At 45.4% G+C, this 21,263-nt stretch overlaps 2 protein-coding genes across 2 annotated transcripts in view; one reads left to right on the top strand and one right to left on the bottom strand.

Moving 5' to 3' along the window:
• The window catches only part of syne1b (spectrin repeat containing, nuclear envelope 1b), a gene marked incomplete at both ends in the record, with an annotated part of 140,201 nt that extends 125,180 nt beyond the window's left edge, over positions 1–15,021 (top strand). Inside the window, 17 exons of the mRNA XM_080550517.1 lie at positions 273–435; positions 763–950; positions 1,337–1,487; positions 2,427–2,609; positions 3,306–3,443; positions 4,018–4,209; positions 4,675–5,002; positions 5,819–5,887; positions 6,974–7,116; positions 8,188–8,314; positions 8,724–8,935; positions 9,229–9,429; positions 10,076–10,204; positions 10,580–10,792; positions 11,507–11,599; positions 12,545–12,606; positions 14,769–15,021. Of these exons, the coding sequence (XP_080406643.1) occupies positions 273–435; positions 763–950; positions 1,337–1,487; positions 2,427–2,609; positions 3,306–3,443; positions 4,018–4,209; positions 4,675–5,002; positions 5,819–5,887; positions 6,974–7,116; positions 8,188–8,314; positions 8,724–8,935; positions 9,229–9,429; positions 10,076–10,204; positions 10,580–10,792; positions 11,507–11,599; positions 12,545–12,606; positions 14,769–15,021 (2,845 nt within the window). The remainder of the gene's footprint in view (positions 1–272; positions 436–762; positions 951–1,336; positions 1,488–2,426; positions 2,610–3,305; positions 3,444–4,017; positions 4,210–4,674; positions 5,003–5,818; positions 5,888–6,973; positions 7,117–8,187; positions 8,315–8,723; positions 8,936–9,228; positions 9,430–10,075; positions 10,205–10,579; positions 10,793–11,506; positions 11,600–12,544; positions 12,607–14,768) is intronic.
• A 1,321-nt stretch (positions 15,022–16,342) lies between these two features.
• On the bottom strand, positions 16,343–21,138 carry ccdc170 (coiled-coil domain containing 170; the record flags this gene model as incomplete). Its single annotated transcript, XM_080545404.1, has 8 exons — positions 16,343–16,615; positions 17,137–17,340; positions 18,053–18,295; positions 18,512–18,685; positions 19,513–19,713; positions 19,899–20,219; positions 20,633–20,809; positions 21,130–21,138. 8 exons carry the CDS (start codon positions 21,136–21,138, stop codon positions 16,343–16,345), a joined length of 1,602 nt encoding a protein of 533 aa, XP_080401530.1.
• Positions 21,139–21,263: the final 125 nt, after the last annotated feature.

Genomic DNA, 21,263 nt, shown 5'->3' with positions numbered 1-21,263 from the left:
GTAGTGTGAATCTCTCTGGTTGTTATGGCGATAACACATTGTCTAATTACTTTTTAATTTTGCCCACATTTGGGCATTTGATTACTATAGGTATTGTATTGTATTTGAGGTTTTGTATTGTGTGTGGCATTGTTTTTAGCAGTGTATTAGGTTGTATTGTCAGTTTATTATTATTATTATTATTATTATTATTATTATTATTATTATTATGATCTATTTATTGAAACCTAAAGAAGCTTATTGAAATATTTGCTGTGTCATCACCTTGACAGGGTTAAGAAGTTGAGGGAGACCCTGGTGGCCGTTCAGCAGCTGGACAAGAACATGAGCAGCCTGCGCTCCTGGCTGGCCCACATCGAGACGGAGCTGACCAGACCCATCGTCTACGACACCTGCGACTCCCAGGAGATCCAGAGGAAACTGGACCTGCAGCAGGTAAAGACGCCGTCACTGGCCTGAGCAAACATACACCCACCCTTTGGGATAGATAATACACCCACATGAACACATACAGACATACTTTCTACTGTATTCAATTAAACCATTGCTGCATACTACTGTATACACAGAAGACTAGACACCATCTCTCTCTCGCTCTCTGTCTCTCCCTCCCTCTCTCTCTCCCTCTCTCTCTCTCTCTCTCTCTCTCTCTCTCCCTCTCTCTCTGTCTCTCTCTCTCTCTCTGTCCCTCTCTCTCTCTCTCTCTCTCTCTCTCTCTCTCTCTCTCTCTCTCTCTCTCTCTCTCTCTCTCTGTCCACTCAGGAGCTTCAGCGTGACATAGAGAAGCACAGCACAGGCGTGGCCTCGGTGCTGAACCTGTGTGAGGTGCTGTTGCACGACTGTGACGCCTGCGCCACGGACACAGAGTGTGACTCCATCCAGCAGGCCACCCGCAGCCTGGACCGCCGCTGGAGGAGCATCTGTGCCCTGTCCATGGAGAGAAGGCTCAAGTAAGACACACACACACACACACACACACACACACACACACAAAACACAAAGATGGATACTTATGAGAGCAAAGATGGATACTAAGGAAGCAATTGACCATGAGAGGAAGGGGGTTGTGGACTCATTTACCACTGGTACAGGGTTGTGGCACGAGGCGAAGCCGAGTAGGAAAACCCTGTACAGTGGTAAATGAGTCCACAACCCCCGCCCTCCAATGGTCAATTGCTTTTCTACAACAGCCACCACATATAATAAAAAATAAATATAGTATAAGTAACCCGAAGTATATTCAGTGATGTTGCTGTGGGTTTGTTTAGTCTTAACCTTACTGCAGGCAGTGTCACAGTCACCTAACTACAAGTCTTTACTGTGCTTTGTTTGTAAGGATTGAGGAGACATGGCGTTTGTGGCAGAAGTTCCTAGACGACTTTACGCACTTTGAAGAGTGGTTAGCGACGTCAGAGAAGACGGCATCTTTGTCCAACTCCTCCGGCGTACTTTATACCGTGGCCAAGGAAGAACTAAAGAAGTTTGAGGTAGAGTACCAACAACAACTTGTGAGCTTAGAATTATAAGGTTCTATCTCCGTTTAGGGTAGTTCAGAGATATTGAGCGTCAAAGTTTTTACATTCCATTATGTTTTGTGAGATGGAACCTTTGTATTTTATGAATTACTAACAACAAAATGTCAACATTTTAAAAATAACACCACACAGGCATTAATAAACACCTAATGGATCAGATTATGTAAACATTTAGATAGAACCTTATAATTCTAAGCTCACGAACTACAGGCCAACCAGTCAGATGCAAACTGCGTACAGCAGCGATTCCCAAACTTTTTTGGACTCAAGGATCACTTCAAAATCTCAAAAGTATTCATAGCCCACACAGGCGTTTTACGTACGCGTACATTTTTGGGGGGGTGTCTCGTCATTATTCTCCATAAGTTCTATCGGTATCACAGTGATGATGCATTTCTGAAGGTTTTAAAGAAAAAAAGTACCATACAGTACCATGAATGAATTTTTTTGGTTAATAATACATTTTCCCATGATTTGGCGGCCCACATGCAGTACCCTCGCGGCCCACCAGAGGGCCGTGGCCCATAGGTTGGGAATCGCTGATGTACAGTATTCCTGTTCCCATATGTCATGTTGATATGACAGCATCTCAACAATACTACCTAACACATTATTACTGATTTATTTGACTTGTCACAGTTCAGTACTGTGTGTGTGTGTGTGTGTGTGTGTGTGTGTGTGTGTGTGTGTCTGTGTGTCTGTGTCTGTCCGTGTCTGTGTCTGTCCGTGTCTGTGTCTGTCCGTGTCTGTGTCTGTGTCTGCGTCTGTGTCTGTCCGTGTCTGTGTCTGCGTCTGTGTCTGTGTCTGTGTGTCTGTGCGTCTGTTTCTGTGCGTCTGTGTCTGTGTCTGTGCGTCTGTGTCTGTGCGTCTGTCTGTCTGTGTGTGTTGTAGGCGTTCCAGAGGCAGGTCCATGAGAGCCTGACCCAGCTGGAGCTGATCAATAAGCAGTACCGGCGTCTGGCCCGGGAGAACCGCACCGACTCCTCCGGCCGGCTGAAGGAGATGGCCCAGGGAGGGAACCAGCGCTGGGACAACCTGCAGAAGAGGGTGGCCTCCATCCTCCGCAGACTCAAGGTGCCGTACTGACTACAACAAACCCAGGCCTTGTTGAACAAACGTAACACATTTTAGTGTACATTCATACAATCCTATATCGGTGAAAGCCTTAGCATCTCTTGATTTCTTCTACAGAAATCCCCCCCCCTACTCTGCCCCCCCCTTACTCCGCCCCCCCCCCCGCCCCCCCTACTCTGCCCCCACTGTCAGGAAGCTGAACTCTCTCCCCGCCCCCCCCTGAACTCTCTCCCCGCCCCCCCCTACTCTGCCTGCCCCCACTGACTCCGGACTAAGAATAATCTCACTTCATGCATACATACACACAAGCATACCTGTACATACATACATACATACATACATACATACATACATTTATGTACTTTAGCCACTTTACTGTATTATACTGAGCCAATTACCACTATTGCACTATTGTCATTGTTCATATAGTATTCTACCCCTGTACATTGTACCGCACATTTCAAATCTTTTATCTAGTACTTTTTGTATATATAGTTATTTTTTTATCTTGCCGTATTATATTGTTATTTATTGTTTTTGTTTGCTATGCACCGTGGATGAGAGGGAAACACAATTTCAGCCCTCTGTATGTCTGTACATGTACTGGATTGACAATAACGCTGACTTTGGCTTTGACTTTGACTACAATCCTATATCGGTGAAAGCCTTAGCCTCATCTCTTGATTTCTTCCGCAGCACTTCATCGGTCAGAGGGAGGAGTTTGAGACGGCCCGGGACGGCGTCCTGGTGTGGCTGACAGAGATGGACCTGCAGCTGACCAACATAGAACACTTCTCTGAGTGTGATGTCCAGGCCAAGACCAGGCAGCTCAGGGTATTGATGTCCAGTCCTACTGACATTTAAGCAATATCACACGAGAGGGAGTGCTGTTATACTGAATATCAGCACGGCTGTGATTCGGTCGTAGGTACGAGGCCGCAGGCCGAGTGATACATATAGTTAAAAGTCCCAGTGCTGTTATACTGTATATAGGCACTCATGGAATGCCTCTTGTCCAATCAAATTACTTAGTCGGAACTAACTGTTGTATAAAACCCTATAACACACTCAGTTAACTAAGTGTGTGTCAGCGGTCAAATAGACCCCCTTTTTAGAATGTGTAAATCTGCTATTTACACACAGAGATCACGAGAGGGCGCTTCTTTTTTTAGCCTGCCTCCTACACAGAAAAACTGCAAAACAGCTTTATACTAGCTTATCCTGAAGTGATTTTGAAAATGTAAGGATACTGGGTGGTAGAACGCACATATCTAGGAAAAGTCATGAAAGGAGGGTCCTGAAATTTGATAGAGTGCTTATTTATTTTACTCATAGGGGTCACCGTGACCCCTCACGGCTCTTCTAGTGTTAATTTATCAGTGATACATGTCATAATCCTCTCCCACAGGCGTTCCAGCAGGAGATCTCTCTGACCACGGGGAAGATCGAGCTCATCTTCCACCAGGGGGAGGCGCTCATAGAGAAGAGCGAGCCGCTGGACGCCGCCGTCATCGAGGAGGAGCTGGAGGAGCTGCAGCGCTACTGCCAGGAGGTGTTTGGGCGCGTGGAGCGCTACTACAAGAAGCTCATGCGCCTGCCTGTAAGTCCCAGGGTTGGGATGTTGTCCATTTTGTGATACATGTATATGTACCACAGGGTTCCCGCGCTGGTCTTGAAAAGCCGTAAAGTCTAAAATCCAGCAATCCAATCTACAAGGCCTAAAAAGGTCTAAAACTTTTAAGTTAATCGGTCAAAAGATGAGGTGCTAGGTCTTAAAAATGAGATCCTGCAAGGAAATCAGTCCGACCACATCCATTTACACGGAAATGAATCAAGCTGGAACCCAATTTGCTTTTTTGTCTGTATGGCAGTGAAATCCCTAATTTCATCACCTCGAGGATGACAAAAAGCTACCATATGGTGTCGCGAATAGGTCAAAAATTATATTCAAAGAGGTCTAAAAAAAGGTCCAAAAGGTCTTAAATTTGACTTTTTGAAACTTGTAGGAACCCTGTGAATGTCTCAGATGTACCCCTCCTCCTCCTCCTCCCTCCTCCTCCTCCAGCTGACAGACGACGAGCGTGACGTGTCCTTCTCGGACCGTGAGCTGGACCTGGACGAGCCTTGTGACCTGTCCAGCCTGCCCTGGAGCGGCGGCCTGGGAGACAGTGTGCTGTCGCCTCTGCCCTCCTCCAGCCGCTCGGCCTCTCTGGCGCCCCCGGTACGGGCCGAGCGGTCGGGCAGGGACACCCCCGCCAGCGTGGACTCCATCCCCCTGGAGTGGGACCACGACTACGACCTGAGCCGCGGCCTGGAGAGCGCCGGCCGGGCCCTGACCTCTGAGCAGGCGGAGCAGCTGGACAGTGAGGAGGGCGACTCCTCCGCTCTGTTAGGTCAGTTCGTCCCTGTTTTTGTTCACTGACAGTTGTGGATGAGAAGTTAACACTAGAACAGCCGTGCCTATTTTACCCACTAGTAGAGGGGGGGTCAAATAGGTCAAACCCCCTTTTTAGAATGTAAATCTGCTGTTTACACACAGAGATCACTAGAAGGCGCTTCTTTTTTTAGCCTGCCTCCTACACAGAAAAACTGCAAAACAGCTTTATACTGTCTTATCCTGAAGTGATTTTGAAAATGTAAGGATACTGGGTGGTAGAACGCACATATCTAGGAAAGGTCATGAAAGGAGGGTCCTGAAATTTGATAGAGTGCAAAGATAGATTTTTTTTTTTACTCACAGGGTTCACACTGACCCCTCACGGCTCTTCTAGTGTTAAATGTGACAGCAGCTGGTGAAACCGCGAATCAAAATGTTCTGACTTTTTGAAAATCAATGACACACTCGCTAGTCAAAACATTGCAATGCAATGGACTCGGTGAGTAATCCCTACTACAACCTAGTTAGTGTAGAGTAGTGGGGATTACTCACTGAATACATTGCGTTGCAATGTTTTGGCTTGACTAGCGAGCGTGTCGTCGGTTTTCACCAGCGTTGACGTTTACATTTTTCAGAATGAAAGTCAGAATTCGGTTGCCGACTTGTTTTCCGGTTTCACAAATAACCTCACAGTTGACACATACAGTGGCTACTCAACAATACTTGTATTAAATATATGTAATCATATATATGTAATCATTCAGATACATAAGCTATCAGTTTATGTTAAATGATAAAGTGTAACGTTTGAGTGTATGTATATTTCTTCCAGATGTAGTCATCCCAGAGAGCCCCGAGGCCTTTGTTAAACTAACTGAACAAACGCTGATGTCCTCCACTGGTAGGCAGCGTCAGCAGCGTCAGCCCCAGCATGCCTGAGTGTGTTTTGGGGAAGAAATAACAGCTACAAACATCCGTGGCATCACACTTACAGCCTGTTCACTGCCTGGGAGTTTGCTATTGTTTTCTCTCTCTCTCTCTCTCTCTCACAGACACACAAACACACACACACACACAAACACACACACACACACACACACACACACACACACTGTAGCGACTAGATCGAGCCAAAAATCTGAAGTCGCTGAGAGACGCAAGCAGGGTCTGGGGTGAAATTGTATGACGCGCTAAAAACTATTTGCTTGAGATAAAAGGTACGTTTAAAGCATTTATTGAATAAAAAAACAATCAAACTCGGTGACGTACAGAAATCCATAAGCGACCAACACAAAGAATAACAAACCAATCGTAAATAATATGCGGTCAACAAAAAATACAGCGACCCTGTCTCCCCTCTCTCTCCACTCCGCCATACAGGTGAACAGGTGCTTAAGTTGACCTCAGGCTATCCCCGCCGATAATCATGTGACTTCCGGAAAACATAACGTGATCAAAACAATAAACAAACAATCAAATAAACTCACAATAAACCCATTAGCTTTTTGTACTAAATACCCCACAAATCATATTCATGGCTCCTACACATACACATACACATACACACACACACACACACACACACACACACACACACACACACACACACACACATCGGAGCATAATAGGAGGCACTGTTACCAACAGCATCACACTATATATCATCCTGTTGCTCTTTCTTTGGTTTGGTTTGCGGTGTGTACTGTAGCTAACCTCAAGCAGATTTGTGGTTGGCGTTCTCAAACGCGAACCACAAAAGCCGCATGTTGTGCATTCTGATGGGAAGGAGCCTGCTGTTATTATTTTGTTAAATGCCTTGTTCACATTTTACCACTGTGTATGTACTTCTGTTTACTAATAACATCTCACGCTCGTCAAATCTTGATTTGATAGATTTCCAGGATTGTTTGAAGCAACCACAAGCAACTACTTAATAAGAGCACAAGTTCTCATGTAACTATGTTTGTGACCGTATTCTTGTCCACAGGAGAGGCAGGCTGCCTGGAGACCCACATCCTTCAGTTGGACAAGGCCCTGGACACCAGCCGGTTCCACCTGCAGCAGACAGAGAACATCATCCGCAGCCGCACGCCCACCGGCCCGGAGCTGGACGCCTCGTACATGGGATATGTGAGTAGTAGTCCTGAGCACATAACTAGTTACTAGCAAAAATGTCATCAATGTTTTTACAGGGTGTTTGATTTGCATAGGGATCAATTACACACTGTGGATCAGGTTGTCATTACAAACTCAGCAGATGGAGAGGAACAAAACTGGTCAGGAACGCTGCCCTGAGGCCTGGGGAGACGACAATGTTGATTGGCTGAGAGAAATCATCTCAGTCACAAAAGTCTACAAGATTGGTCAAAACCAAGTGGCCAAAAATAATCTCTCATCCTCATTGTGTTTGCAGCAATGAATTCAAGTGATCCAGCAGAGAAAGTGGCTGGAAATGTGTTTATTTGGTTTTACCCAGTGGTGTAGTCTAGTTTTTTCTAGTGGGTATACTGTGATTTTTCCCTCCCAGCCTCATATCGTTCATTTCGGAATATTTTTCGCCATAAAAATAAATCTGCGCTCCCTATCCAACGTTATATATATCTAGCATTACATGTTTTAAGGCTGATCTGTGCATGATAGTAGGCTACTGCATTTTGACATATTTCATGTCGCATTTCCCCCCCGTTGATGGTATATGACGCTATAGTCAGCCCCAATGGTCCAAAAGTCAAGTGCTTCGTAACACAGACGGGGTGAATTTGATGAATGAAAGTGTGAAAGTTCTGTCACAAAACGCTGTTACGTATCCTCACGCATTTCTAAGTGGATATATGGAAATCCTTGGCCTTTCCTAGTGGGTATACGGCGTAGTCCTGCGTATCACGTAGACTACACCACTGCTTTGTAAATGTATCCAAAATAATTGAAATACCCTTTTGATCCTATTAGTGTGTGTGTGATATGAATCACAATCAGTCGACTGTGAGGATATCTCTGAAACACTTGGTTATAAAACATCCTACCTGGTCATACCTGTTATAAAACATCCTACCTGGTCATACCTGTTATAAAACATCCTACCTGGTCATACCTGTTATAAAACATCCTACCTGGTCACTCTGAAAATACGCCTGGTCACATGTCTGCTCACACTGAGAACATCTCAGTGACGTTCATGTACATCCACTGACTGCCCTGTAGATGCGGCTGCTTGGAGAGTGTCGAGGCAGCATCGACACGGTGAAGAGAGTGGGCTGTGAGCTGAAAGAGGAGGAGGACAAGATGACCTTACTAGTCGACCCCAACAGCTCAGAATCCCAAACGTCAGGTAAAGCTGCCTCTCCTCAACTGCCTGAACCATAACCATCTGTTATGTTCACTGAATAACTCATACTGTATGTGTATGGGGCGGCTGTGTCTCAGGAGGTAGAGGCTGTGTCTCAGGAGGTAGAGGCTGTGGCGCAGGAGGTAGAGTCGCCGTCTAACGATCGCAAGGTTGGCAGATCGGTGGTTCGAGCCCCGGCTGGCCACGTGTCGAAGTGTCCTTGGGCAAGACACTGAACCCCAAATTGCTCGGGCCGGCGCCTTGCATGGTAGCTTGCCTACCTCGCCATTGGTGTGTGAATGTGTGTGTGAATGGGTGAATGAGAGGCCGTTGTAAAGCGCTTTGGACAAAGGCGCTATATAAGTGCTGTCCGTTATATTTGATGGCTTTTTCCGACTGTGGGTGGCTGCAGGTGTGATCGAGCGCTGGGAGTTGCTGCAGGCTCAGGCCCTCAGCAAGGAGATGCGCCTGAAGCAGAACCTGCAGCAGTGGCAGCAGTTCAACTCTGACCTCAACAACGTGTGGGCGTGGCTGGGCCAGGCGGAGGACGAGCTGGAGCAGCAGGGGAGGCTGGACCTCAGCACCGACATCCACACCATCGAGCTGCGCATTAAGAAGCTCAAGGTGACTGACCAGGGTTCGTTGGTTGTCCCCCGTGCCAGACTGAAGACCAAGGGTGATAGAGCATTCCAAACCGTGGCCAAATGCTCTGCCCTTGGATCTTAGATCAGCTGGCTCGGTCGAGGTTTTTAAAAAAACAGCTAAAGACTGTCTTGTATAGACAGGCTTTTTGGATAGCCCCAAGGGGCCTGTCTTTCTGTGTCCTGTTGATGTTGTTGTACACCTGTTGTCTGTTACTTGTTCTTATTTTCACTTGTTTGTAGCATGTCTCTCACCACAGTCGTCTCTCTCTACAGGAGCTGCAGAAGGCTGTTGACAAGCGCAAGGCCATCGTCCTGTCCATTAATCTGTGCAGCGCAGAGTTCGTCCAGTCCAACACAGAGGAGTCCCAGGAGCTGCAGGTCCGACTGAAGGAGATGAACAACCGCTGGGACCGGCTGGGCCCCTCGCTGCAGGAGTGGAGGTCGTCCCTTCAGGGGGCCCTTATGCAGTGCCATGTAAGTGGCCAGACACACAATGACCTGAAAAAACAAGACAGCTCAAGTTTGTATAAGGAACAACTGACAGCAAATCTTAGTGACAAAACATCTTAATGTCCTAGGCCAGCGGTCCCCAAAATGTTTGGACTCAAGGCCCACTTAAAAATCTCAAGTATTCGCGGCCCACACAGGCATTTTACGCACACGTACATTTGTTGGGGTGTTTCATCATTATTCTCTTATTCTTATTGGATATTTCATATGCATCATCATGCAATCATCATACATACAGTGCAGTAGGCCTAGTAGTAGCACTCTGATGATGCATTTTTTAAGGTTTTAAAGAAAAAAATACAGTACCCTGTATGTATTTTTTAAATTCAAACGTTTTCGTAAAAAAAACTATTAAAAAAAACTATTTTACCTATGATTTGGCGGCCCACTTGCAATACTCTCGCGGACCACCAGATGGCTGCGGTCCATAAGTTGGGAATCGCTGTCCTAGGATATGATGGGTACATAAAACCATAAAGCTTCATGACCAGATAGTCAGGGTATTGAATATGTAATTACACAAGGGGGCTGTAACCCATAGTAGAAAGTGCTGCGTTGTTGCAGCTGGTGTTTGAAACTGAAAAGCAATTCACACTATCCTCTTCTATAGGACTTCCATGAGATGAGTCATGGTCTACTGCTGTGGCTGGAGAACATCGACCGCCGGAGGAATGAGATAGTTCCCATCGACCAGAGCCAGGACACTAACACTCTAAACGAGCACCACAAAACACTCAAGGTAGAATGTTAACGGTGTTCATTAACATCAACAACTTTTTTGGGTGGATGATTGTCTCCTTGCTGTAAGATTGTGGGGCCGGGGCGGCTGTGGCGCAGGAGGTAGAGTCGCCGTCTAACGATCGCAAGGTTGGCAGATCGGTGGTTCGAGCCCCGGCTGGCCACATGTCAAAGTGTCCTTTGGGGCAAGACACTGAACCCCAAAATTGCTCCCAGTGAGCGGGCCAGCCGGCGCCTTGCATGGCAGCTTGCCGCCATTGGTGTGTGAATGTGTGAATGGGTGAATGAATGAGAGGCCGTTGTAAAGCGTTTTGGATTGGAATAAGGCGCTATATAAGTGCAGTCCATCCATGTATCTTCTCCCTACCCCCCACAGCAAATCCGCCGGGAGCTGCTGGACTCCCAGTTGAAGGTGGCGTCTCTGCAGGACATGTCCCTCCAGCTGCTGGTCAACTCTGAGGGCAGCGACTGCCTGGAGGCGAAGGAGAAGGTCCACGTCATCGGGAACCGCCTGAAACTCCTGCTGAAGGAGGTGACCCGGGACCTCAGGGAGCTGGAGAAGACTCTGGACATCACCAGCAGTGTCCAGGTCAGAGCAGCAGCAGTGTGTTTATTTGGTTGTTAAGTCTGATGTCAAACGTGACGTTTAGCAATTTCCGGGTCCAAACCAGAAATTCCCTGCACCATAGTACCAGTGTACTACAGCGGTAGAATGACAGTTCAATCGTTTTTTAGACTCGGATCTATTCATACAACAAGGGACACAGCACTTTCCAGTTTTTCCCATATTTGTCAGCGTCTTTGAGCCTCGGAAAAGTGCTATATAAATATAATGAATTATTATTATTACTGAGGCATTTTGAAGACAGCGCCTCAGACATCTTTGGACCCGGAAACACGTCACGACTTAACAACCAAATTGTATATACTGGGGCGGCTGTGGCGCAGGAGGTAGAGCCGCCGTCTAACGATCGCAAGATTGGCAGATCAGCGGTTCGAGCCACCGGCTGGCCACATGTCGAAGTGTCCTTGGGCAAGACACTGAACCCCAAAATTGCTCCCAGTGAGCGGGCCAGTGCCTTGCATGGCAGCTTGCCGCCATTGGGAAAAAAGGCGCTATATAAGTGCCGTCCGTTTACCATTTACCATATACGGAACACTCAGTCCAAAACCATACTACAGGAGAGAAAAAAAAGCCATTAATTTTCGTGTATCCAACCTCTCTGTATCTCTCTCTCCCCCCACCCACCCACCTCTCTCTCTCTCTCTCTCTCCCTTCCTTCTCTGTGTTTGATCCTCTCAGGACCTGTCGTCGTGGTCGTCAGCTGACGAGCTGGACACATCAGGTTCCCTCAGCCCCGCGTCAGGCAGGAGCACACCAAGTCGTCGTCGATCGGTAACGTACAGTCCTGTCCTGCCTGGCACTAAATGGTGCTATTCACCCAGGAATGTGTTTGGTATTCCCCCCTTTAGACAGTGCATCGCTTGTGCCCAGAGAGACCACTTTAAGGCCAGAGTCACCCCCCCTCCCCCCCCGAACCCCACCCACCCCCGCCATCCCAGGATCTGCCCTCACCTCTCTTGAACACCTCTCTCTATACACCTTCCCTCTGAACTTTTGACCCTGTTTCAACCCCTCTACTACCCCTGCATGTTGTCTTCTGCCAGAGCCTAACCCCACCAGTACACTGGAGAATGATTATTCCCTTCTTACCCCAACTCGCCCCCACCCCCCCCCCCTTTTTTCTGTCCTCTTCTTCTTGATTGACTTGATTTAATTTTCTGCCTTTTTTTAACATTCTTTGTCAATACATTTCTACACTTTAAAACCCTGCCCTCTCGACTTAAGACTTTCCTCTTTTCTCTCCCACTCTTCTTTAGTGCCCTGTAGAACCCTGTAGATTAGTTCCCAAGGAATACTGGCTCTTTGATACTGCTGAAAAACACACACAGCCAAATTGGAACATTTTAAGAGAGGAGCTAAATGTAAATTCAATGAACCACATGCACAATAAGCAATGACTTGTTTTCTTGTCAAAGTGAGTTCTTTACTGTATGCCTCTGTCTCCCATGTTACAAGTCATGCATCACATGGCCGATACGATTTGTGCTTCAGCATACAAATCCACTTTGTCTATAACAGCATTACCAGTTCAAAGGAGTTGTTATACTTTGAAAAAAGCCAGTTTCCTTGTCTCCATTGGTTTACCTTCACGTTTGATTTTGTTGCTGCTCTTCTTCTTTCATTTGGGGATTTTTCTTTCATCGGTAGCTTTGTCTTTTATTTGCCTGGACTGAAACATACTTTCTTTCTTTTACCCCCTCTGTTCATTGCAAACAGCCACGGGGCAACAAATGTAGTCTCTCACATCCTGGACCCTCTGTGAGCAGTCCACATCACAGGTACCTTTCTCCTGGTTTCTAGAACACCCAGAAGATAATGGAACTCATCTACCCATGATGCCCCTGGTGGCCCATTCAGTCAAGTCCTGCCCTGCTACTGTCGATCTGTGTCACTGGGCCAGGAAGCCTTAAAGCTGCCCTGCATGTCCACAGCAGGAGTGCTCAGTGCAACAGCTGTTTTATATCATTTTTAAAAGATAATAATCCTAAAAAGACTATTTCTGATTTTGTGGATGTTATTATGAAGGCTCATGACAATGAATTCCATCATCTCCTATAATTCTAGACACTATAGGCTAGGGGTTTAGATGAGTGGTTAGCCCACTCATCGTTTAAGAGTTCCGCAACATGTAATAAATGGCCTCTTTGCTGCCAATGTTCTCGGCTGCTTAATATTGCTACTTCCCAGAGTGCACTTTCTGTGCGTAACATAAACATTTCCTCTAATCCTCTGGTAACAGCAGAGCTCTAATGCTCCTTTTCTTACCACTGAGCATACATACTTTCTCTCGAATTGTCGAGCCAGCAAGCGTCTGCAATGAACAATGCGATGGCAGCAGTCTTTCTCTGTCTCTCTCTCTCTCTCTCTCTCTCTCTTTCTTCCTCTCTCTCGTGTGTGACATCTCTTCTTCTTCTAACTCACCGACTAATCCACCATCTTCCCCCTTTTCAATCTGTCATCCGTGGGTCTCGCCTCTCAGGTCTCCATTTGGTAGTGGTGGTCTAGTGGATAGTGAGTTGGACTTGTGATCAGAAGGTTGTGATTTCAAATCCCGCCTGAAACCACACCACTACTAGTGTGCCCTTGAGTAAGGCACTTAGCCCTCAGTTACTCCAGGGGGAATGTCCCTGTAATTCTTAATTGTAAGTCGCTTTGGATTAAAAGCGTCTGCTAAATGACCTAAATTAAAATTAGGTCTTCATTTGTGAAGTGATAGGGGGCACTTTGGTGACAGCCTCGTCTAGACTAACCTGAGGGTAAAACAGACATCACTGTTTTATATGCCTAGCTGGATTGGAATCACGCTTCATCTCAGTGTAACCCAATTTGATAATAAAATAGATCCTCCATGTCAGCTAAACCTGAGCAACGGCAGCATAAGTTAGTTATACAGTAACTCTGCCCAGCTATTGTTGTATTACTACAGTATGTATCCCTTATCTGAGTGTACCGAGTGTATGTAAATACAGTAGTCTAAATAGGCTATTATTTTGGGCCTTTGCAACCAATTTAGTGGTACTGTCATCTCAGTTAGGGTTAGGGTTAGATGACAGATGATGGTATTTTCAGATGGGGCTCAATAATGCTACTTTTAAAAACAGCAGAGGTAGAACTACCCCAATAGAGACCACTCTAACTGCTATGCTCCTGTCTTGGCATGCTTTGCATTTAACAGGATATACTCCTTAGAGAGGGCTTTTGGGAATGTCTAAACACTCAGCAGCTACATTACTTGCAGCATGCCTTTCGCCTTGTGTCCTAACGCGCTTTACAAAAGAATGTCAGCTCATGTGGTAGTTTCATGGTTTTCATTGGATTGTTGCTGTTATGTCTTGAAAATGTGTTCAATGTGCCCACATCTTTTGTTTTCCTCCCAGGTATCATTCTCCAGCACCTCAGTCAATGTGTTGATCACCAATATCAAAGATGTTTCAGTTGCTGTTTGTTGTAGGTTTTGGGAGGGAAGGCGTGGTAAGGGAGGTGTCTGGGGAGCGGCGCTAAGCATTTTAAAGCTCTGGGGAGCTAAGCATTTTAAAGTTAGCACTGTCATACCATACATATGTTACGGTACATGTGGGAATACGGTACATGTGGGAAAACTAGGGTGCTTAGGGTGCTTTAGGTGCTAGGGTGACTTGGTACATGCTGGCATGTCTAACCCTAACCTTAACCCTAACCCTAACCTTAACCCTAGCACCCTAGCACCTAACCCTAACCCTAGTTTTCCCACATGTACCGTATTCCCACATGTACCGTAACATATACATACATATTCCTAAAATGAGTTCCTATTTTGATGGAAGGTTTTTAGTTTTGAATAATAGTTTGAATCGGTGAATCATAATGACCAGGAGGAGGGGGGGATGTATTGGGTGTATATGCGTCTCCTCGGCTGTAGACGTGATCGACTAAATGGATGTCTGCCGCTGTGTCTGAGCAGGTCACCCAACGCCGCTGGCTCCGTTTCCTCCCCTTCTGAGGCCGCGGCGCCTCCTCCGTCACGCTGCTCCTCCTTCCTGAGGCGTGTCCTCTGGGTGGCGCTGCCCGTCCAGCTCCTCCTCCTGCTCCTCCTGGTGGGCGTGGCCTGCCTGGTACCGTTGTCTGAGGGAGATTTCAGCTGCTCTCAGTCCAACAACTTTGCCCGGTCCTTCTACCCCATGCTGCGCTACACCAACGGGCCCCCTCCTGTTTGAGCCAGCTGGGAGGCTGGGAGGCTGGGAGGCTGGGAGGCAGACTTAAGTGCAGACTTAAGGGGGACTGTTAGTTTTAGTTTTTTTTTACTGTGTGGGTCTTCTGGGGTGTTATGCCTGAAATAATGGTATGGAACCTGCAACAATACCACAAGACGTTGGTAACCATACACCAGTGTACATTGGTAGCCAAAACTATTCTTGGTCATGTTTTTGTAAGACTGAACCTACTGAACACCTACTGTCAAGTTCCCCGGTCTCTTCTCTTCTTGTCTACTGTATCTGATAGGATCATGCATCTCACCGTTTTGATCTGTGTAATACTGGGTAGATTAAGAAGCGTCTTTGGAGCAATAAACCAAAACATTGTTTGGTTTTGTCTCCAGTGGATATCGACTGGATGCTGGAATAGGTACAATACAGATGACATTTTGGTGTCAAGACCTATTTAAAGGTATTGTTAAGTTCTAAATATAGCCTGTGAATTTGCTCGTAATAACTGGAGATTTGTAAAATAACATTTTAAGATATCTTATATTGCAATTATTTTTTTACATGTATTTTGGCATGCAGTTATAATTTTTGCTTTTATTGATGGTTACTTATTATGGCTGGGTGTGTCAGTGTTGAATAGTTGATTTTAATATGAATTACGGTAATTGGGTGTAAGAATCTATAACCTGAATTGTGTGTTGCATATACTGTACTTATGAAAAACTAAGGAAACCGTGAAAGAGTTATTTGCTATGAACAGTTTAAACCCTTCAGAAACATTTAAATTATGATAACCATGTACTGTACACACTTTACTGTTATTTTTTTAACTGGCAACAATTAATATTCTAAATTGTAATGAATTACAATACTACTGAATATTTTGTATGGCTCTGTCAGTTGAGTATTAATGTTTTAAAGTCCAGGATAATTTAACATGTACTGTATATAATGATATAAATGTATCTATCATGTATATCTGACCCCTAAATCACAAATATTGAATGCCAAATTCTCATCTTGATTTCGTGTTTTATTCAACATCAATGAATTACAGTTATCTATTAAATTACAAAGAACAAACATCATCTCAATATGATATAGAGGACAATGTTTGAATTTGAAACATTCATTCATCTCAAACACAATTTATATTCAAGATTCAATGTTTTTATTTTATTACTCTGACCACATGATCTTTATCTCTGACTTTGATTACATTACAACCTTTAAAATGTATTGGTAATCTAATCAAAATAATTTATTTCTACAATAAGTGATGTACTACTCAGAAATGTGAAAGATTTCAAGGTCATTGTCCCAGATTCATTCACATTGAGTGTCTGTCCAGAGCAGTTGCCCCAGGGCCAGCAGGCCTCTGAGAGGCACCGGAGTCGGGCCTGGCAGGGCCAGGGGCGTCCTGGATGTGTGGGAGGTAGGGCTGCTGGTGGGCCGGACAGCTCCAGGGTAGGGCGAGGTGATGGTGGTGGTGATGGGGGTGAAGCAGAACCTCCAGAGATTTGATGATCTCGTAGTTTGGGAGTGTCAGGGCTGTTACCTCCAGGCCTACCATCTGAGAGACCACCATGCGGAAGTCTACCAGCTGAAACATGGAGCAGATGTCGTGGATTTAATTGATTCTTAATAGATTGAGTAAAACGTATACAGCACAAAGAGCTTGAATCAATTGTCTCCAAAGAGGCCTTTTATTAAGCAAAGTCACATGAGCGCAGAGAGAAACGAGCAGACCGATAAGCAAGAAGCAAAAGCCAAAAAGCCCCCAACGATGGGTGGGACTCATATTTATAGAACTGTCCTTGGTCATGAGGTCACTATTCTTGGGAACCAATCATATTATACAAATCTGTGATTACACAAGTTATGGGCCCTGTCCATAGTCAGAATTATTAATTACGCCACAGATCTTGGCCCATCCCTTACAGGAAGGAAATGGGCCTTCCTTGAGTGCTGCTAGATTCGCCAAACTGTAGAGAGACTTACATTTCTCAGTATAAAATGATTAAAAAAAACGCAACACAAAAAAATCACATCCCCAGGTGGATTTCGAATATAAGCTTCTGTAAATCAAGCCAAGTGGCATTTTATAGATGTATAAACCCCCACCTCTCTCTCCCTCTCAGTGAGCTGGGTCAGAATCTGTCTGAGGGAGGTGAGCTGCTGCTGATCCTCCATGGCCTTCTTCTCTCGGCTCTGTAGGTCTGACGACACGGTGGTGAGGGTCTTCTCAACGTTGGCCTTCCCCTTATCCAGCTCCTTCAGTCTCTTACTCCGCTCCTCAATGGTCTGACTCTGTTCCATGACTTTGAGCTTTGACATCACACACAGCAGACACCTCAGCAGTTGTCAGCATTTCATTTGAGGTTTTGGCCTAATAGGAATTTCTTACATTTCACAACATTAATTCCATTATTGATTCTTGAATGTGTTCAGCGTCTGTTTCGTATTATTGATGTTTACTGGACATTTGATCATACGTCAGAAACAATACACAGGGTTCCCGCGCTGGTCTTAAAAAGCCTTGAAGTCTAAAATCCAGCAATCCGATTCACAAGGCCTAAAAAGGTCTTACGTTTCAGTTATTAGGTCTAAGAAATGAGGTGCTAGGTCTAAAAAAAATGTATTAGCTTGTCCTGCAAGGAAATCAGTCCGACCACATCTATTTACGTGGAAATTAATCAAGCTGGAACCAAAAAAATGCCAATTATTGGCGAACGAAGCTACGGCAGGATGACAAAAAGATATCATAGGTCTATAATTCTATTCAAAGAGGTCTAAAAAAGGTCTTAAATTTGACTTGTTGAAACTTGTAGGAACCCTGTATACAGAGGTATAGATTATAATGACTTACAGTGAGGACAATTTAATATGCACGAAAAAGTGTTCAATACAAAGTGCTTATTAAAGGTAATATCCACCTTTTTTTTAACTCAATTTTGAGTTTTGTACTGGACAGGTAGCTGTCAGGCAACTATATGACTCTGCCTCTAGATGTGTGGGCCTGAGCACTCCTCCCCTCTACCTTGAGTTCGTTGGTGTGGGAGAGCTGGGCCTTGAGCTCAGTGTTGGAGAGCTTGGTAGAGCCCAGTTCTCCTTGTAGACGCTCCACTTTCTTCTGCAGTCTCCTGGCCGTCACATGGGCGTCGTCGCGCTCCACGGCCAGCGCCGAGCGGCTCCTCTTCTCCTCCTCCAGGTCGGCCACCTTCCTCCTCAGCAACTCTGTGTGGAGTTCCTTACTCTCCAAGCGCTCCTTCTGGGTCTTCAGCTACACACACACACACACACACACACACACACACACAAGATGCTGCTACAAATACCATTATACTGAGCATTATACTGTGTATGAATTGTTCTAAACAAGTGAGCCTTTGTCCATCACAAACCCACCCCCTACTGAGCAATCATTCAAACTCATTATAATTAAACATACTGTACACTCTGAGATAAGCTACCAGACACATTCGGATCCATTTCGTACCTTTCTCTGTAGGCTGTGGGCCAGAGTCTTGCTTTCCGCCAAAGCTGTCACTTCCTGTTTAATGAGTTGCTCTGCACGAGATGAGATGAGCTGCAGCCTCATGTCGAAGCCCAGGTCAGTGGCGATGGAGTCGACCTTCATCTTTTCTGAGAGTTGTTCCAGGAATCGCTCGTACTACAGGGGAGAGGACCGACAGGGTGATGGACACCTCAGTCTGAGCTCAGTAATCTCTTCTACTGGGAACTACTGTGCAATAACCAAGGGAATAGTGCAATGTTCTATAACCCTGGAATATGTTTACATCCTTGTGTTAGGTTTCCATATACTGTATATACGTTACTAGTTCATATGTTTATGTTTATAAAAAAGTACATAGTTACATGCTAACTCCCCCCTGTCTACATACCCCCCTGTGAATAGGCCATTTAGTGTATATAAGTATATAAGTTTACATAACAGATACATTCTCAGATTCCTACCGATCACTTATCCCCCTATTTATATCCCCCCTAATTATGTCTATTTATGTCTCATTCTTGTTTTTTTATTATTATCTTAGGACTGTGTTTGTTTGTTAGCACCTAGGGCTTGCATTTAAATTTCGTTGTACCTGTTACAATGACAATAAAGATCATTCATTCATACTCAAGAGACATCAAAAGGAATGTACATAAATGTCCTATTTTAGTCAGAGGATGCTGTTGGTGGTGGACAGTCATGGCCACTGGCGGACATGGCCACTGGCGGACGTGCCCTATTGGTGCCCCTCCAATGGTCTAAACTTGACCATGTGCCCCCACAGTTGAAAAACGTCGCACTAAAGTGCCCTTTTGAGTGGCAAAATTAGAGGATGTGCCCTATTGGCTGCCCTTCCAGTGGTCTAAACTTGACCATGTGCACTGATGGGGTCCCATGTTGTGCAGTATGTGCCCTTTTTTTTCTTTTCGCCCCTGCCCTTAAAACAGCCTGAGTCCGCCACTGGTCATGGCCACGGTGCTCACGTGCTCTCTGTTATGACTCAGCCCATCGCGATGCTCATCAGCTGTCAACAGCTCTGCTTCCAGGCCCCGCATCCGCTCCCTCAGATCCTGGACGTGCTGCTCGGCCATCTGGGCTCTCTGCAGGGCACCGTGGTGGAGCTCTGTCTGTCTGGACAGACCCTCAGACACATGGGAGAGCCTTCTCTCCATCTCCACCATTGTCTGAAATATTGGATGATATGACATGAGAAAACATGCTGGGAAAATAAGACAAATATACTACATACTCCCACACTATTAAAATGTGCGTCTTATAAAAGATGATACGTCAGTGTACTTTCTAACTTAAACTAATATATATTCATGTGACTGCATGTTAGAGGAAGGAACCACTGTAAAAGTTCTACCATTTTTGCATTCTGCTCCGTGGTGCAGAGGTCACTTAGTCTCAGTAGCACCTCCTTCTCGGTGGGCGGGGCTACACCAGAGTGACTCAGTGGCAGAAGAGTGGCTAACTGCTCCAGGAGGGTCTGCATTCTCCCCTGTGAGGCCTGAGTCTCCTCTTGGCCAGTGTGCAGTTTTATAACCTGCTCCTGGACCTGTCTCTCCAGGCATCCTGCCTCCCGCTTGGCTGCCTCTATGACCCGCCTGCTGGCCTCCAGCCTCTCCTGCAGACCCTGGTTCTCCACCACTGCACTCCTCCTGGCCAACAGTGCACTATCTAACTCCTAGGAGACATATACTTTTATGACGGAAACATTGTAAAGCAATTTGACACAAGCTACAGCTATTTAACACTAGAACAGCTGTGCCTTTTTACCTACTAGTAGAGCTGCCTCGGGGGTCTAATAGACCCCCTTTTAGAATGTAAATCTGCTACTTACACACAACGACCACTAGTTGACCATCTTGTTTTTTAGCCTGCTTTTTTTTTTACTCACAGGGGTCACTGTGACCCCATCACAGCTCTTCTAGTGTTAACCTATGAATATCATTATGTAGCCTATCCATACGTTTGAAAGAACAGCTTTAAAAAAAAAAAAAACATGATGATGTTGTTGTTCTGCCTACAGGCAGAATGTAATACTTTTCTATCAACACACAACCAGAAGTCAGGCTTAAAAGAGGTGAACACATGTACCAGTCTGAGCAAATCTAGCGCCTCTGCACTGGTGGCTGCATTCCTCCTCTCGCGGGTCACCTCCGCCACCAGTCTCATCACTGTTTCTCTGCTGGCTTTGCACTCCACCTCGTAGGACCTCGCACTCTCCTCCAACACACAGACTCTCATCTTCAACCTGTCTCTCTCATGGCATACCTGAGATCACAAAATACTGTTTATTTAATCAACTCAGCTTTGAGTCATGTGTAAGCCTATATACATTCCCTTAAACTGTTTTAAGGTTCTTGAAAGACTGTAAAGACTGAAAGCTCAATGATGTCACTTCTATTGCGTGTTTTCTTATTCTAAAAGATAGGCTTAAAAGAAACAAATAGGTTTCAACAAAATTAGTTGTTTTTTTACCTCATCCAGTTGTGTCTCTTTTATTATTGGATCAATGCCGTCCATTATTTTGGAGTCTCTTTAGTCTTATAGGCTGCTATAGCCTGAGAAGTGATCCTAATGTTGAACTGTACCTTCGTCATGTGTCAAATCTCTAGGCAACAAAAAACATTCGCCGTGCTCTACCGAAGGGGGCGCTACAGTGCCATCAGGTGGTGAACTGATACCCTCTATGAATATTTCCTTAGCTCCTACAAAATGAATTCAA

The sequence above is a fragment of the Nansenia antarctica genome (genome assembly GCF_963989245.1).
Source record: "Nansenia antarctica genome assembly, chromosome: 1".
Taxonomy (NCBI): domain Eukaryota; kingdom Metazoa; phylum Chordata; class Actinopteri; order Argentiniformes; family Microstomatidae; genus Nansenia; species Nansenia antarctica.
Note: the sequence above shows the minus strand (reverse complement) of the source record. Positions and strands in the feature narration are given on the sequence as shown.